Source organism: Charadrius vociferus, unplaced genomic scaffold (assembly GCF_000708025.1).
Source record: "Charadrius vociferus isolate BGI_N301 unplaced genomic scaffold, ASM70802v2 scaffold377, whole genome shotgun sequence".
NCBI lineage: Eukaryota > Metazoa > Chordata > Aves > Charadriiformes > Charadriidae > Charadrius > Charadrius vociferus.
This window is the reverse complement of record NW_009649456.1, coordinates 1,967,104-1,985,027: the sequence shown is the minus strand read 5'-3', so window position 1 is coordinate 1,985,027 and position 17,924 is coordinate 1,967,104. Positions and strand designations below refer to the sequence as shown.

The window sequence follows — 17,924 nt, the reverse complement described above, 5'->3', positions numbered from 1 at the left end:
AAGTGCACTGAACTAGTAGAAAATTAAGGTAAGGTTAAGACTTCTGCTTAAAACATTGCCATAACCTCAGATACTCTTAAGGCAGGCACGATATTGTTTTGTCCATACTGTGCCTTTATAAAGGCACATATTTTGTGTTTTGACCAGTTCTTTAATATGAAATTTCAGTATACCATTAATAAGGATACATGTTAAAATTGGAATTCATATATTATGAGAATGTTAAGAACAATGTGCTTGACATTTCTGTTACATTATTCATTCAAAGAACTTCAAAGCTCTACAAAATTGATAGGTATCATCAGATAACAGTTTTGAAAGTACTCAAGAGGGACTTGGAAATAGTTAGCCAGCAGTTATGAACAATATTCTTTGAAAACTACTGCAGCTCTCCAAATTAAAGGCACGATTTGAGTTGTAAGCATTATTCATTTATTTCCCTAGCAACACAAAGGTGCTAAGTAAAAATTCCTAACAGATGCACGCAATCCGTTCCATTCTTAGGACACATAAGCATATCTGAAACAACCTTTTTTTTGTTTTTTAATGGGAGAAAAGTAAAAGCAAAATAAAATAAAGTGCCCCAAACTACTCGAAGTATGTGGGCCTGGTCCAATGGGAAGTGCCTTCTAAAGTTACTGCTGATGGATTATTGTGAGTATAGGCACTGAGTCAGAGGACTAAAGGTCAGACCTTCTGATAGTCAGGTCCACACCTCTGCATCACCCCTCTGTCAGCAGCAGGGATATTGTCTTTCTGTGCCAGAGAACTGCCTCATGAAGAAAATCAGTTTCTCAAATCATAAATACAGTAAAAGATTTCAAATACTTTTCCCATCCCTTGTTAGCATCTTCTACAATAAGAGAGCAAGGTGAGAATAAGAGAACATTTCCTTACTGCTGTTTACAGGGGGACACGTCTCACAAGGGTTTCCCCAAGCCTTTCCCAGAGAGCAGCAGCATGAGGAACGACTGACTCCAACCCCAATTTCAGTGTTGCAGGATAGGCTCCCATCTCCTCGTGGTCCATACTTCAGGTAGCAATTGCCAACACGGTTATCTACATATAAAGCACATATGTCTACAGCTGCACCCAATGATCCGGACAAAGGAGCAGCAAGCATTCATTTTAACATTTCAGATCTAGAAGCAGGAATTCAGACAAAATGCTTGCATGTCTTCCAAAGTCACACCATACTCTAATGTAGCACATACACTATTCCCAGTCTTTCACTCCAGAAAATATTAGAAACCTTGCTTCAGTTTGCTGTTACTATTTCTTCTCCATATTCCGACTGTGACTAGGCTATGACTCCTGTAGAATTAGAAGAATTTACATATTTTTCTGTGGAATCACAGAACAAAGTCATGTGACTGGAAGAATTCTTCCACTGGCAAATAAATTCTCAAAAAAATCATTAATATTGAAACAAATAATCTAAATGTGCAGTAGGTTTGAGGAAAATTAGTTTATTAGTTCACTCAAACTATAACAATGATTTAGACAACTGCTGGCATCATTAGAATAAGCAAGGAACTTAAGAATCTAGAGATCATTTCTATGATTTAACTTCTGATCAAAGGGTGCCTCTAACGAAGCACAGAAACCCACTCAAAACTTTTTGATAAATCCATGGTGTTAAGGATGCAGTATCTTTTTACATTTTTAATATTTCTGTTAATGGTATGACTAAGAAACTTACAAATGATTTTTTGAATGATTTCCCAAATGCATATGTTACCAAGAAATATCACGTTTTTAATTTACTGCTTGTAGCAAGTGCCAGATGCCTCAGCCTTAGTAATTTACATAGAGTAAAACGAACGTAGTAGTTCATACTTTCAAAATTTCTAAAGTTTAACAAATTTCTTAGTGTGACATGAGTTCTTAAATTATCCTGAGGTTTGGGTCATATATATTAAGAAAACCTTGAAGGCAAGTTTCTGAATTGTTCACATTAGTTTTCAGACTGAATATTAATTTAAGGGAGCTTAAAGTCAATCAAGAGAAACCCTTCACGATTTCCAAAGGATTTAAATTTATTCAAATTTAAGCATTGATAGACAAGTTTGGGTGAATCTTTCTGCAGTTTTAAGAATATACTGAGGCAGAGATTGTGAAAAAGGAGGCAGTTCCGGGGCACCACATATTCTACAACAGATCTCAGTATCTCACCAGAAATGCACACTGTTGTAAAGCTAAAATACTCAGTTAAGAATTGAGTGGCAGAGGCATACGTAGTCTCTACCTCTGAGCCTCTGACGGACACAGAATAAACTTCAAGCAGGATATCTTTATGTCCCTAGAGGCATGATTTACCTGAGATCACTGATCAGCATATGTTAGAGTGGAAGTCCCTTTTTTTTTTTAAGACAATGTTAGAAGAGAGTAAAATGTACTGCTTTTTTAAAAGGCATCCTGTTGTTATGCTAGAAAATGAGTTAAAAGGCATCCTGTTGTTCTCACTGTGGACTTGAGCTGAAACAACCCAAATGTGGTTATTCTGAGAATACCTGCCTCCTCCTTTTCTCAGAGGAACCACATGCTCCTCTCTATTCACGATAATGCAAGATGTCTGCCTTTTAAAGAGAAGCCAAGAAGACATTTGGCTTCATTCTTCTTGGAAAAAGTGAAAAACAATGACCATTTTGGAAGACAGCTTCAGTCCAAGACCTGAGGCCCATTACGAACAATAGGAGATGATAGACCTGGGAATGAAGGCAGAGCCTGGAATTCTCTAGCAGAGTATCGATACTGAGTCCATCAAGGAGTTTAGGTTTTAGTTTACTTCTCACGTGAACTGTCTTGACACGACACCATGTTCCTCTTTGCCAAGGATAATATTTCAGTTTCTTCTGAAAGGATACTGGAATTTACATTCCTCTGCCTTTTTTGCTCAAGTGTGCAAGAGAGAGTGATATTGAAGAGAACCAGAAGCTGCTGTCCTTTGACAAGAAGTTTCTGGAACATTTTTGAGTACAACTTGTGTATTCCAGAAGCAAGAAACTTCCCTTTTTCTCGGTGAGGCCTACTACTCTCTGTGTGTTTTTTTTCCGCAAATGATGACAAGCTGACAATGAAACTTGGGTAATGTTTTACCACGCACCAGTGACACAAACATGATTGCAAGTGAAGTTGCAATTTGCAACTGCAGTCCTGAGGCTATAAAGGAATTTAATTTCCTTCATATAAATTGAACTTCAGTTCTTCCCTCTTTTGATTGTGTAAGTAAGTCAGTAAAATAGACATACCAAAAGTATACCAAATCTAGAACCAGATCAGGTATAGCTGTATTGGAACAGCAACTGTCTCTTGTTTCCACTTCCCATGCAAAATCATTTAACCCTCTTGAAATATTACAAATGAGAACTGCTGGTGAAAGAAAAAAAGTTGAAAATCTAACAATGCCTATAATTGTATAAAATAGTATAATTAATATGGTTTTAGTTGCACGTTGTGCCCCATTTCTTCAAGGGTTTCTAAAAAAATGAGCAGTAAAGTGTTGTTTCATTCATGGATTAGGTCTTTGCTTTTGCTATCTTACTCTGATATTTCATGGGAAGCAGAGGCTGTGCTTGCCCCTGTCAAAAAGAAAAGCTGAATGTTCACTAAGTGTTTTTTGCATTTTGTCATAGAATTAGGCTGTAGAGAGATGGAAAGTGTACACCCGAGGCTTGCAACTCCTCCCATAGACAGATAAGTGGATTCCAGTTCTGCCACCGCCTGAAACTGAACTTGAAAAAGTACCAAACCCCATGTTTACTCAGGGGGCTAAGTACTGGCAGTCTCTTGTCTGTACAATCTGTCATTCAGAAACTAAAAATGCTTCTTACAGAAGGGAAAAGAGTCTTTGTACCATAGAGAGATACAGCCCTAGTGTATTTCCTCAGGACAGAAAGGAGGAAGGGGCAAATAGTTTTTCTACCACTTTCTTATTCAATATTTTTTCTTCAGAGATGGAGGGCTTGCTCTCTCATCTGGAACTCTAGAGTTGCCAGATTCACCATTGAGCAGGTTCCCTTCTACTGTGGAGGTTTTCTTGAGTAAACATGGGGCAAAAATGTCATTGGGACCACTGGTCACAAATTAGAGTGCCAACCGAAACGCCCGTAATTTAGCAACACATAAGTCAGCCAGCAGTAGGATAATTCATTCTCATAAGCTTCTTCCGAAATCACTTAAATTGTTTGGTCATAATTCAGGTCTTGCAAGGCTGATCATACACAGCATCTGGTTGTAGGAAAGAATTCAGAGCTTAGTAGTTACATACTGCAGAAGAGCAGCTAAAAAGGCAGGATTTCATTGCTTTCACTGAATCTTCAGATGAGGCAAAGCTAAAAGCTTAAGACAGGAATTGTCAGAAGAGACCATGGGAGACAGACAAACAGGCTTCCAAGTTAATGGGAATAGATTACATAAATTCACTTCATCTTTAAACGCCTCAGCTTAAAGTTTTAAAATGAATTGGTCAAGACTGTAGACATCTAAAGATCTCAAACAGGACTTGTTTCTAGCATCCAGAGAAGCAACAGAGAATACTCATAGGGAGAAAATGAAGAAACATGGAAAAGATGAGCAATAAAATTTGTTCTGAAAGAAATCTGCATATCTTCAGCAATTATTTGCTTAGAATAGTTATTTGCCACCATGTTGCAATATTACTGTAAATATTCAGAAAATGGACAGAGTTCTAACCATCAATTCAGGAGAATTTGAGTCTTCCCAAGTAAAAAATTAGAAGGCACACACAAATCCTTACAGCTGAACCTTAGCCCATCACTCAACCCCCTTCTTCCCTAGAACTTCCCTAGACTGCCAGTACACATTTTAATCACGTGACAGTCCTATATCACATAGCAATGGGGAAAAGTAATGAAAATTCACTTTACGTCTGTTCAAGCCAGAGAGAATTACAGAAACTACAGTGAAACGTCTTTTACTTTGCTTCCAGCCAAAAAGGTACCACAACCAGTTTTAATTCCAGTTTAGACTTAAGTTAAATACATGAATCAGTCCCAAGACATACCTAGGATTAAAAAGTTAAGTTCTTTAATTGAGAATTGTTGACTGTCAGGAGACTGGAATTGCATATAATATATGCTTTGACAAATTTTAGAGGTGTATTTTAAAGAAACTATAAACACCATTAATAAGTTAAAATAATTAATTCCTTCTCTATAAAACTATACAACAGGATGTAGCATGTGGAAGTATAATTTTTCTATCTTTCTACCATCATTTGCATTGGAACAGTCACCTTGGCTGTGATTTCTCAAGTAATACTTCAGGTAGCTTTTACTTACCCACACAACCCACTCCAGTAGGATTCAGCTGGAAGTCTGGAGGGCAATTACACTCATACCTTCCAGGAGTATTTACACAAAGACCATTAACACAATTAATGGGATCGGCACATTCATCAATATCTAAAACAGGAAGATCACATTTATAAATCTGCTCACTGAACAGAAAAGAATAATAATTTTACTTTTTAAGACACAATGGGCAAGATAATTTCAAATGCACTTGAGTTTTAGGTGAAGTTGAACAAAAAAGCTAGTCATAATTCATCAAACATTTTGGAATAATCTTTGTACAGCTACATATTTAAGAAGCCATTCTTTTTGTTCCATTCTCAAACCAACTCCAAAATATGCAATTCTACATATTGCTTGTTTAGTGGGGAAAAATATACTCTCATTGTAAGAGAATACAATGCATGCTTTGTGAACTCATCTTTAAATTAACTTGGTGCAATTAAAAAAAAATAGTAAGTCTCGACATATTTCTGAACAGAAGAGGTACCTGTACAGTTTCCCCCAGTTCGATCTAGTTCATAGCCATCATCACAGATACAGTGAAACATTCCTGGTAGATTATTACAGGTACCAAATACACATATGTTCTGGAAGGAGCATTCATCGATATCTGAATGAATATATTAAGAACAGAAAGTTACATAACATTACCATGTTACTATTATAATAGTATGCTATACTACTAAAAGCAAATGAAGACACATGTAACTTAAAAAAAAAATTAAAAAAGCAACACTGAATAATCACATTTGGTTTTGTGTAAAACACCATAGCTAGGGATTTGTGAGGCATTCTCCATTAAGCTGCTTGTTACTTATTTCGGTTCTAACTAGCGTGAAGTAAAAATAGCAAAACTGACTTCTCAGGACTCAAAATGAAAGCTAAGTAAAAAAGCCAGGAAGTTCCTTTCAAAATGTGCATTAAACAGAATGAAGTGCTACACTATGCAAAGGTGTCAGTCATTTCCTAGCTCACAGTCTGCAACATTTCTTACTAATGGCAAGTAAGATTTTCAAAATATCATTCTCAGGAACAATAAGTATACTAAGAAGGAAGAGAAGGAGTAGGCATCAACAGTTACTTATATCTCCTTGAGAAAGAATACAGGGAAAAGGAATATAGGAAGGGAGAATTATCTATGATTTTCTCAAGCCCACGTTAAACCAGTTATATAGCAACCATATATAAGTGAGCTAAAATGCATGTAAAGGACTGCCTGTGTGCTCATGTAAATTGAACATGAAATAAAGTTGAAAGACACTGACAGAATGCTAGAAAATGAGTTAAATATTAACAGCACAAGTGCAAAATTACGGTTTTAGACACAAACTATAAAGGACTTCTGAGCTGAAGGTAAGTAAGGTAAGAGGGAAAAAACCCTGCATGTACTGTCTGATAGCAAGACTTTTAAGTTGCCAAAATACAGGAGTTATGCAAAAGGTTAATGCAACCCTAGAACGTACTAGTAAGCTATTTTTAGCACAGACAGAAAAGTGGAAAGCATTAATTCCATTTTACAATGCACAGCTAGATCTTCATTTGAAATTTTGTGTACAGTGCTCTGTTCAAGAGTGATGAACTAAAATTGGACGAGGTGTAAAAAATTGATATTTAAATGACTAGAATAATGAAATATCTATTTTGACCTTGGCTTGCTTGTCTTAGTCAAAGCTTGAGAAGTGATATAATGCCTCTTTATAGGAACATATGAGAAGGGGTAACTTTTGAGGGCGAGAGAGATATAAATGTTTAAGGGAAAATGAAATTTAATATAAATGCCTAATAGCCAACAGTCCTGAATAAATTTAAACTGGAAATTAAAGGAAGGTTTCTAAGTACCTTGGAGTACAGCCATGGAATGACTTCCAAATAGAGTCACGAACATAAGTTGTGTTCAGATGAAGCTTTATAAAGTTATGGAAAAGACTGTATCATCGCGAAGCTAATGTACTGACATCTGAAGGGATTTCTGACGAAACTGGGTTAATTACACCAAATCACAGAATGATCAGGGTTGAAAGGGACCTCTGGAGATCATCTAGTCCACCCCCCCTGCCCGAGCAGGGTCACCTACAGCAAGCTGCACAGGATGGCATTCAGGCAGGTTTTGACTGTCTCCAGAGTCAGAGACTCTGTAACGTCTCTGGGCAGCCTGTTCCAGCATTAATAAGATCCCCCCTCAGTCTTCTTTTCTCTAGACTGAAAAGACCCAGGTCCCTCAGCCTTTCCTCATAAAAGAGATGTTACAATCCCCTAATCATCTTTGTAGCCCTTTGCTGGACGCTCTCCAGCAGTTCTCTGTCTTTCTTGAACCAGGGAGCCCAGAACTGGACACAATACTCCAGATGCGGTCTCACCAGGGCAGAGTAGAGGGGGAGGATGACCTCCCTCCACCTGCTGGCCACACTCTTCTTGATGTACCCCAGGATGCCATTCGCGTTCTTGGCCACAGGGGCACATTGCTGGCTCACAGTCATCCTGTTGTCCACCAGGACTCCCAGGTCCCTTTCCACAGAGCTGCTCTCCAGGAGGTCAGCCCCCAATCTGTACTGATGCACGGAGTTATTCCTCCCCAGATGCAGTACCCTACACTTGCCCTTCTTGAATTTCATAAGGTTTCTCTCTGCCCAACCCTCAGCCTGTCCAGGTCACGCTGTAAGGCGGCACAGTCTTCCGGCATGTCAGCCACTCCTTGTAGTTTCTGTCATCAGCAAACTTGCTGATGGTACACTCTATCCCTTAATCCAGGTCATTGATGAATATATTGAACAGGACTGGACCCAGTACTGACCCCTGAGAGACACCACTCGTTACTGACTTCCAACTAGACTCTACACCACTAACCACAACCGTCTGGGCTCTATCTGTCAGCTACTGTTCCATCCACCCCACTGTCCATTCATCTAACCCACACTTAATAAGCTTGCCTGCGAGGCTAATGTGGGAGACACTGTTGAAAGCCTCGCTGAAGTCAAGGTAGACAACATCCACTGCCCTCACCTCATCCACCCATCCAGTAACGCCATCATAGAAGGCTATCAGATTAGTCAGACATGACTCCCCCTTGGTGAATTCATGTTGACTACGTCTGATAACCTTCATTTCTTCCAGATGCTTTGAGATGACACCCAGAACAAGCTGTTCCATCATCTTTCCAGGGATAGAGGTGAGGCTGACTGGCCTGTAGTTTCCCGGGTCATCCTTCTTGCCCTTTTTGAAGACTGGAGAGACATGGGTGAATTGCATCAGGACCCATGGACTTGTGGGTGTCCAGTTTACTTAACTGAGCTCTGACTTGTTCCTCATCAACCAAGTGAAAGCCTTCCTTCCTCCAGACTTCTTCTGTTACCTGCAAAGTCTGGGACTTCCTGAGGATTGGCCTGAGCAGTGAAGACAGAAGCAAAGAAGGCATTCAGCAACTCCGCCTTCTCTGCATCATCTGTCACCATGGCACCTGTCTCATTCAACAGCGGGCCCACATTTTCCCTAGTTTTCCTTTTGTCTCCTATATACTTAAAGAAACCCTTCCTATTGGCCTTGACATCCCTCATCAGGTTCAATTCCAAGGCTACCTTGGCTTGCCTTGTTTCATCCCTGCATACCCTGACAGCATTCTTATACACGTCCCAAGCGGTCAGCCCCTTGTTCCACCTACTGTAAACTCCCGTCCTCCACCTGAGCTTTTTCAGAAGGTCCCTGCTCAGCCATGCAGGTCTCCTTCTCCCCTTGCCTGATTTCTTGCTCTTTGGGATGCACCAATCCTGATTGTGGAGGAAGTGATGCTTAAATAGCAGCCAGCTATTAATTACAATTACTGTACTAAACCTGGGCTCTGGATTTTGTCCCTTGATTGCAGAAATCAGCCAATGAGTCACCTTATCATAGGACAAATTAATATATCAACTTAAAAAAAAAAAAACCAAACGTAACTTCTTCTAAGTATTCAGCACCCAGATCTTTTAGTTCTCCAACAGCACAATTTAATCTATGGAATGCCTTCAGATCTCTATTAGAATCACAGTAATATAGCAATACACCAAGCATTTTTCCAAAATTCTTCATTTTTCAGAGTGCCATTGTGGACCATATGAAAAGCCAAATGTTGGCGACCTGCTGTCCCAAGAATTAGAATCATATTGTTTTTCAAAACATTGATTGGCTGATAATCTATTTGGGGATTTCCATTAGAACTTTGGCATGCCTATAATATGACTAACTAACTGAGCTGCCCTGAAAAATTCAGTAAAGATGATTGACAATACTTCGTAACTACTGACAGATCTGAACAAAACAGTTGCATAGCTAATTTTTCAGAAGCATCTGCAATTTTTCTACAGCTAGAAGTCTGATTCATACATGTATACCTGAATGTCTGAACATGCCAAGTTATGGACTGACTTTTAGAGACTACATTCTGGGATCTGTTTTTAATGTCTCACCAAGAATTTTAATTTCCTAAGGCATTATCAGGTTTCCACCATTATATATGAAATACGATAAAAAGCTTTGGAGCACCAGCTAAAAAGACTTTATCTAATATACAGTTCTCTTGCATTAAACAAACAAAAAAAGACATATGAACACAACATCAAATAGAAGTTGAATTGGCCTAGAAAGATAATAATTCTTTTTGCACTTCAGATGATCTGGTACAATATTGAGAGTGAAACGGTGATGATAAAAAGTCTCCAGTATGCATTTTAAGGAGTGTACAAACTTTTCAAATATAGCAGTGATTTACCTACTTCAATTTTCCTGGAAACATTTATTTTAAAATGAAGTCACTTAATGCAGTTTGTGTTTCCTATGTAAACACATTAAATAACACAGTGAAGAACACAGGATTTTCCACACACTAATCACTGTTGACAAAAAGAAGAGAAATAATTAAAAAACCAAAATTACTGAGCCAAACCTCTACTCTGGGATTGTTGGACCAAGGTCAGGAAAACTTCATAAAAAGATGAAAGCTACTTCTAACATAATTCACACTGCAAAATAATCCTTGCTTGGAGAAATTACTTATACGTGAAGCAAGTGCTTCCTTCTGCTTCCAGGCTGAGGTCCTTCCAGCACTTCTTGTTGTTTGCTTTATAGCAGCCAATCCAAACTCAGAAAATGAACTTGAAGTACCAGTGGCTTACCTTGGCATGACTTGCTGTCTGAGGCAGGAGTGAAACCCATCTCACATTCACAACGGTAGGCACCAGGGACATTCAAACACTGTCCATTTTCACACAGATTAACATTTTCTGCACACTCATCAACATCTGTGGGAGACAGAAAATTTCTTTGAAACTACAGGTTTCACTAGAAAAATACAAATATTACATTATCCTGACGTTCAAAACAATAGTTCTACTGAGTATTGTTGATATCAAACAAAACATTTACACTTGAAGGTGACATAAATTGAAAGAATGCAGAAAAGCAAAGGTGATGTCATTTCCAAAATTACTCCTTTTACCCTGTCATGATTCCTTACTCCTTATTTTTCATTAACAGATTGATTTTTTTTTAATGATGCAAAGTTTTCAGATTCAGTACTATTAGCTTTAACAAATAAGTTGATTACTTGGCTTAAAAAGTCAAAACTTTGTCTGCTGGTATATATTGCTATGTTACTTTGACATAAAATACATTCCAAAGGCAAATTTTCTTAAGTGAATTTACTAACAAATTTACATGCAGATATAATGGGAAATATTTTTCAACTGTAATTTTTTTTCTTTTCCAAAAGTCCTATGTTAATGACTAAATCCTCTTCAACTAACATAGCGAAGGGAAAATAGGTGATGCTTTCCCTGCCAGAGACAGACCTGGCCTTCAAGACAGGAACCATAATAGAGACCTGGTGTTTTGTGTTCTTGACTAGAGTGTGCTGCTGCAAGCAGCACGGGCACATTAAAAAAAATTGGCATTAAGAGGAGAAGCAGGAGGAGGAAGAAGTAGACAGGAAAGTCATTGAACAAATGGGCCCAGTGGGTCCAATTTGGTACACAAACTAAAAGAACAATCAGTTGCCTCTGTTAGCATTTCTTCAGCAGATGGGAAGAATCCTTGTCTTAAAAGACACTTCCACATTTATTATCTTGAACTTTGGGCTTAGATCTAATTTGCAAAGCTTCCATAGAACAGAAACAATCAGTGACAAGTCAGCTTTCACAGAAAGTTCTTACCAGAACAAGTAAATCCATCCCCAGTGAATCCCTCCACACAGGCACAGCGGTATGACCCTGGGGTGTTCACACACTGAGCGTTCACACTGCACTGGTGGGTCCCATTGGAGCATTCATCAAGATCTGTACATCAGAGACAAGACAGTGAAGGCAGTAACAGAGCAATTAGTATACTTGGCTTACAGTTAACTGTCAAGCTAACAACCGCAACTGCAAAAGTTCTCATTGGAAGATACAGTGTTAATCTATCGTGATTTTATTTTAATATTTTTTTCTTTAAATTAAAATGCATGCGATTGGGTAACATGTTTCCAAGCAACAGATGGAATTCAGCTGACTTGTTACTTGAATGTTTATACCCTGTTAAAGAACTTGAATTCAAAATGAGTTAAAAAAACAAAAAAACAAAGAAATATAATGAGGTGAAAATCTGCCATACATTTGGAGAATCTTCTCAAGTAATAAAAGAATGTGACAACAATGTAACCCCATAAAAGTTAATGCAAGCTTTCTTATTTACCTGATGTCAACTTGGATGGAAAAAAAAAAAGAGAGAAGAAGGAGAAGGAGGAGGAGGAGGAGAAAGAATAAAGAAAAGGCTTTCCTTCCCCTCAAGGGCATGTTTGATGGGAGTTGCCATATAGGCCTACGATATTTGGGTCACACTAGCTAGTGCTATGGGGTAGCCGACAGTCCCTTCTCACCCGTCTGCAGAGTGGTCTCCTGAACACTTTATGTCCAGGAGCTATTCTAACTACGAGGATGCTGTTGGAAAAACTTGAAAGATTTCTCCCTCAAATAGAACTTTTTATTTACTTAATAGAACCTCACATATTTTTAATTAGAGGATAACAAAAGGTTAATTAAACTAAAGGACGAGGGGGCCTGCCGCTTTTTCTCAGATATGGCTTTAAAAAGCTTAGAAAATCTGTCCTGCAGTAAAATCTTATAATCCCTTCTTCCTTCACATTATTACACCAATAAAGCCTAATTCTTAAATCAAGCTCCTCTTCCACAGATTCCAAAATGTTCTGAAAAAAACATAAATATGACAAACTTTTACACACCAAACTAAAATATGAAGGCAAGGGGACATGGTGCTGCTCTAGCAGCCCAGCAAAAGTAGAATCAAGTTTCCTGTACCTCAAGTCCAATGTGCTTTATATTAGGGCCTATAAACTAGATATACTACAAGATATTTACAAAAAATGGTATTGAGTTACAGAAACAGTATCTTGCTGGCAGGAAATCACAAAACAAATTCCATTTTATTTCTGACTGATTTTTTTTTTATTTTGCACACTCTACCAGTTGTACATGAACTTTGTAAAAGACATAGCTAACTCAGTAAGATGCTACACAGACAGACTTCTGAGACAAAACCGTTTTTTTCTCAGAAAACCAAACCCCCAAAACATAAGAACCTTGCACACCCATCTATCCAGAGTGCAGCAGACAAAAGAATATTTTTTTCTAATGGAGTAATCACACAGTGAGATTACACACTTTCATTAAAAAAAAAAAAGGAAAAGAAAAAAGCTTTATTTACTGTATACTTACCAATACATTTAATGCCATTTCCAACCCATCCTTCTCTGCAACTACATTTAAAACTTCCTGGTACATTGACACATGAGGCATGCATGTCACAGTTGTGAGCACCAATTTCACACTCATCTACGTCTAAAAGCACAAAATAAATTATTAGTATTTACTTCAGGAGCACTGTAATATTACAAATTATGTTGATTTTATATATTGCTTATTTCCACTGTGCAGGTTTGCAGTCCTTTAAAAAACAAATGTTCAAGACTAAAGTATAATTCAAGCAAGGTACTTCATATTACGCATTAATAGTGATAATTGTATTTTCATTTTGTTCTTTGTAAACATGACAAAATTAGTTTGCTTTCCTACAACTGCTCATTTTACTTCAGTTTGAAATTAAAGCTATTTTCCAGATGTAATAAATAAGCTGATCTTTGTATGTCTAGAAATGGGATAAGACCTTTGGGTGCACACACGATTTCAGTTATGGAAAGGATTAGTCCAAGATTTTAGTAATTATGGAACAAATTCTTAAAGACCAAATTATATGAGAGATTCTGCCAACTTCCCCAGAAGAATAATTTTGGGGGAACTTAGCTTCCTGAACGCAGAGGATCCAGCTTGCAAAAGACAAGGTACTGCTTAACTATCACAGAAACTCACAGAGCTTGAAAATGAGTGACTGATTCTTTAAAATTTGTCAGCATGGGTTGAAAGATGGCATATACTTTCCCTTTTGCATCATCACTTTTTTTCATTCTTTTCTTTTTACTTTTTTTTTTTTGTTTGTCTTGTGCTGTTCTTAGACTATAGGGTCATTTCCTGCAGCTGTAGTTGACAGATGAGTTCATACTTTCAGTGTGTATGAAAAATGAGTACTGATAAAATACTACTAATGCAAATGCAGCTGTGCCCACCCAAGCTATGTTTCATAACACAGCTATTCCCCCGATCTATACTGAGAAAAAAATTGCCTTTAAAATTACAGTTATGTAAGGGGCTTCTTACATCATATTGATACTGGTCAAGGAATGTACCTTTTCAAATTCTGAATACATGCCGACTGATGTAAAATACGTACTCTTATATTTAATACTATGTACAGATACCGATTTCTCACTTGTGTGTGAGCACTGGTGCATTTATTTCACCTGAAAGTCAAGGTATGCGCACACTGTGATATATATGCTGGCAATTTTCTTTACCTGTGCATCCAGTGGTTCCTTTCTTGACTGAATATCCTAGCTGACAGTGACAAATGAAGGAACCTTTCGTGTTTTCACACTCCCCAAACATACAGATGTTGGAATTCAAATCACATTCATTCACATCTGTAAGTGCATATAAATTCGTTAGTTCAGCGTTACTGTTATTTAACAGCATACTTTGTCCTTTTGGAATACTTTCACTCAGGTAAAAGTATCAGAAGCATGGCCCACCTCTACAACATGTGGCATTTATTAATCTTCATCATAATATATTTTAGCCATTACATTCTGTATTCTTTTAATTCCCTAAAAACAAGTAAGGATGAATGTGCCATCCAAATACCACAGTGTTTTATAGTTTGTTTAGAATGCTAATTATTGGAGTATGAAGTCAACCACATTTATAAGATTCACTTTAAAGCATTTTTAAAAGACATGTTCTTGATCATAATATAGGTATAATTTTCTTCCAAAGAAGAACTTAGACTGTAAATTGATTACTTTTCCTGTACTGATATTATCTACAGGTTTCAATTTGCACATTTTGATCACTGTTTAAAACTGAATGATGATATATACAAACAAGTCCATACCTCTGAATAGCATTTGTCAAAATTATAAAAGATAATAAAGTAAACTCAATCAGTTTTTTAATAAGAATTCAACTTGGGAAAGACAATGGATCTTATGAAAAAATGAAACTGGTAAAAGAAAAAACTAGAATTGAGCACCTGTCAAGTGGGTAACCAGATTTTCATATAAGTGTTCGGAGTCACACTGCAGTGAGGCCATATGGCCTTAGAGCATTTCAAAGGCCTTGTCCAATATTTTCATTTTTCCCTTGAAATGATATTAACTAACAGTATTATACTATGACATTAAAGAGAGTCATTGTACTGTGGATGAAAAGGCATTTCCGGTATTTGTACTTTGAGTGAAGTAAGACGTCATACAATTCAGGCAAAGCAGAGGCCCACATCACATACAAATTAGAAGTGTATTAACTGGTATGTTTCAAGAGAGAGGCAGGTTTGCTAGTGATGTCTCCCTGTTCTTCCCAATTTCACTAAGTGTTGCATATATGATTAAAACTTTCCATTAGGAAGAAAGCCTCTCCTAATGTACTTTGTACCTGAACTGTGTTTTAGATTCTTATACTGCATGCTGAATCTTCAATATAGGCTTTCAACTATAATACAAGGCTTTAACATTATTCCAGAATTTACCTCATTTGAAATGGTTTATAATTGAAGACCTGGTTAAGAGCGTGCAGTTCAAACATCGTCTTGTGACTTACACCTGTGCCAACTTTTAACCTTATTTAATTAGCTCCAATTTTACACTAGTTAAATGGCAAAGATCATCTAATTTCACATGCTGTCAAATAAATACAAGAAAGGAGATAAAACCAGCTCAGGACGGCTTTGCTCAGCATTATATATAAGTAGTTTCTCCTGTGTGTGTGTCTGTGTGAGTGTGCACATATGCGAAGTGAAGGTTTGACAGATGCTCACAAAATATAAGATGTTACTAGTATAGCCAAACCTGCCTTAAAATATGAAACTTTATATTACATGTAAAAGGTAAGAACTTCATATAAACACCAAGATAAACTAAAAAGGTTAGGTTAATTTGATGAGATACTTTTATTTTAATTTCCTTTATAATTAAAGATAACTTTCTGTAGTTGAAGGAATAAATTTAAACATTTACAAGAGACAAAAGAAAATGCTGGGGTACTCAATCTCTTCTTAACAGAGATGTTTCAGAGGAATCATATAACTGCAATTAGATCACTCCTATTTTTGGAACTAAGTGATTTGATTCATCTTTATGGACTTTTCATATTTTTTTCTACCCTTCCTGACACCTATAGTGATAGGCAAGAAAGATCTACAAATCATGTTTTACAATATGTATAGTTTCAATACTTCCAAGGATTCAGCAGAACATCCAAAAACATTAGCCGCATGATTTTTAGACTTGCACTGAATTTGGTGTGTACAGGTACTTACCAATACAAGTTTTCATGTCCATAGAAGCCATAAATCCATCGTAACAAAGACAGCGATATTCCCCTGGAATATTAGTACATTGCCCACCATCACAGATTTCTGGATTGTTTTCGCATTCATCAATATCTGAGGGAAAAAAAGCAAAGAATAATTCTGTCATTCTGGTACAGATCGGCTAAAAGAATATCGTGTTCATACTGCCTGAAAGATACGATGCTGAAACTTTTAAGATATTAAAACCTACCTGCACATGTCCTGACATCTGGCATTAGAGCATAGCCATCACTGCAGCTACATTCATAGCTGCCTTCTGAGTTAGTGCAGTGGGTATCACAGCCTCCATTCATTATCATACATTCATCAATATCTGGGAAAGCAACATTAGTAGTAGTAAGTCTACTTTTACAAGGAAAAATCATCTTCTCTTGCCATTTTACTTAGCTGTTGAAACAGTTTATCAGTGATATGATTCTGAATTTTTATTCTTGCTCTACTGTCTCTGATTTATATTTTGTTCAGCTTTCTGTCTTTCAACTGCATTTTCATCTGTGGGAGCAAGTGGCTACTTTTAGTTGTTGCTTGTGTTCATATGTATTACTAGGGATGTAAAAAAAAGTGCAAAAGACAACATGTGGAAAGGAAAGAAAGAAAGAAAAATGTAGGGTTCATTAAAGCTTGAAATGTAGCACAAATTCGTATTTTTGCAAAAAAATAAACAAAACCAACAAATAAAAAACCTCTCGATACCCCTCTTCTCCTTACCAATGTAACAACAACTACATAATCCAGTATTACTATAGTGAAGGATTTAAGAGATGTATACAATACGGAGAAAAAGTGAAAGAGAAACTATCAATGGACGGGGCTGTTCTTGCTTGATCAGGTAATCAAGCAATATTTTCTGGTTGTTAGCTCAAGCCTCCGATTTTAATGGTGTAGTACCCTAAGAACACTTTTTTCTCCAAGTATTCTGCAGAGTTCAGTATGGCAACAATCTTTTTATACCTTCTTTATATTTCTAAGTTTCTAATAGTTCATTATATGCCTAAAAGCAGATGAGAAGATAGCCCTGCTCAGTTTCAAAAGGAAGGTATGAAATTAAATAAAAACAAAGACAGATGAAAAAAAATATGCTGAAGCACAAATACATAAGTGAAGGTGTACAACACTTGCCTACGCAGCCTTGTCTGTCAGGAGTGGCCTGATACCCAGAGTTACAGGAACAGTGATATGTTCCAACGATGTTCACACACTTGCCATTTCTGCAGAGATTGTCACTTAAGGAGCACTCATTTACATCTGGAAAAGAATCATTCATATCAATTACTTGTTATTCAGAATGCAGACTCTAACTGCTCAAATGCCAGCAAAAGAGGGTGAGGGGTAGTATTTTAAACTGGTGGCTTTCAGGCTTTTTCAATTTCTTTCTTGATCTTTGCACGTTCCAGTTCAAAGCATGAAGCTCTGAATGGTATGTTTAAGCCAGCGTCCAAAAGTTTATCTTCTTTCTTTCTGGTCTGTGAGCATTAACTGCACAGTGGGTGGGTTTAAACCAACTCTTGAAGCAACTATGCATCAAACACAGAAACCAAAGAGGTAATATGTATTATGGTTTTTGCACTTTTTTCATGATTTTGGTGAATTATGTGCCAAAAG

General features: G+C 37.1%; 1 protein-coding gene across 2 annotated transcripts in view; it reads right to left on the bottom strand.

Annotated features, from left to right (window-relative positions):
• FBN2 (fibrillin 2) overlaps positions 1 to 17,924 on the bottom strand; it is a 174,784-nt gene that overhangs the window by 34,892 nt on the left and 121,968 nt on the right. For both annotated transcript variants that reach the window (XM_009889702.1, XM_009889703.1), the window contains exons 27-36: positions 17,442 to 17,567; positions 16,513 to 16,635; positions 16,269 to 16,394; positions 14,251 to 14,376; positions 13,058 to 13,180; positions 11,498 to 11,620; positions 10,463 to 10,588; positions 5,806 to 5,928; positions 5,304 to 5,426; positions 898 to 1,059 (exon numbers count right to left, since the gene is read on the bottom strand). In XM_009889702.1, the coding sequence (XP_009888004.1) occupies positions 898 to 1,059; positions 5,304 to 5,426; positions 5,806 to 5,928; positions 10,463 to 10,588; positions 11,498 to 11,620; positions 13,058 to 13,180; positions 14,251 to 14,376; positions 16,269 to 16,394; positions 16,513 to 16,635; positions 17,442 to 17,567 (1,281 nt within the window). The remainder of the gene's footprint in view (positions 1 to 897; positions 1,060 to 5,303; positions 5,427 to 5,805; positions 5,929 to 10,462; positions 10,589 to 11,497; positions 11,621 to 13,057; positions 13,181 to 14,250; positions 14,377 to 16,268; positions 16,395 to 16,512; positions 16,636 to 17,441; positions 17,568 to 17,924) is intronic.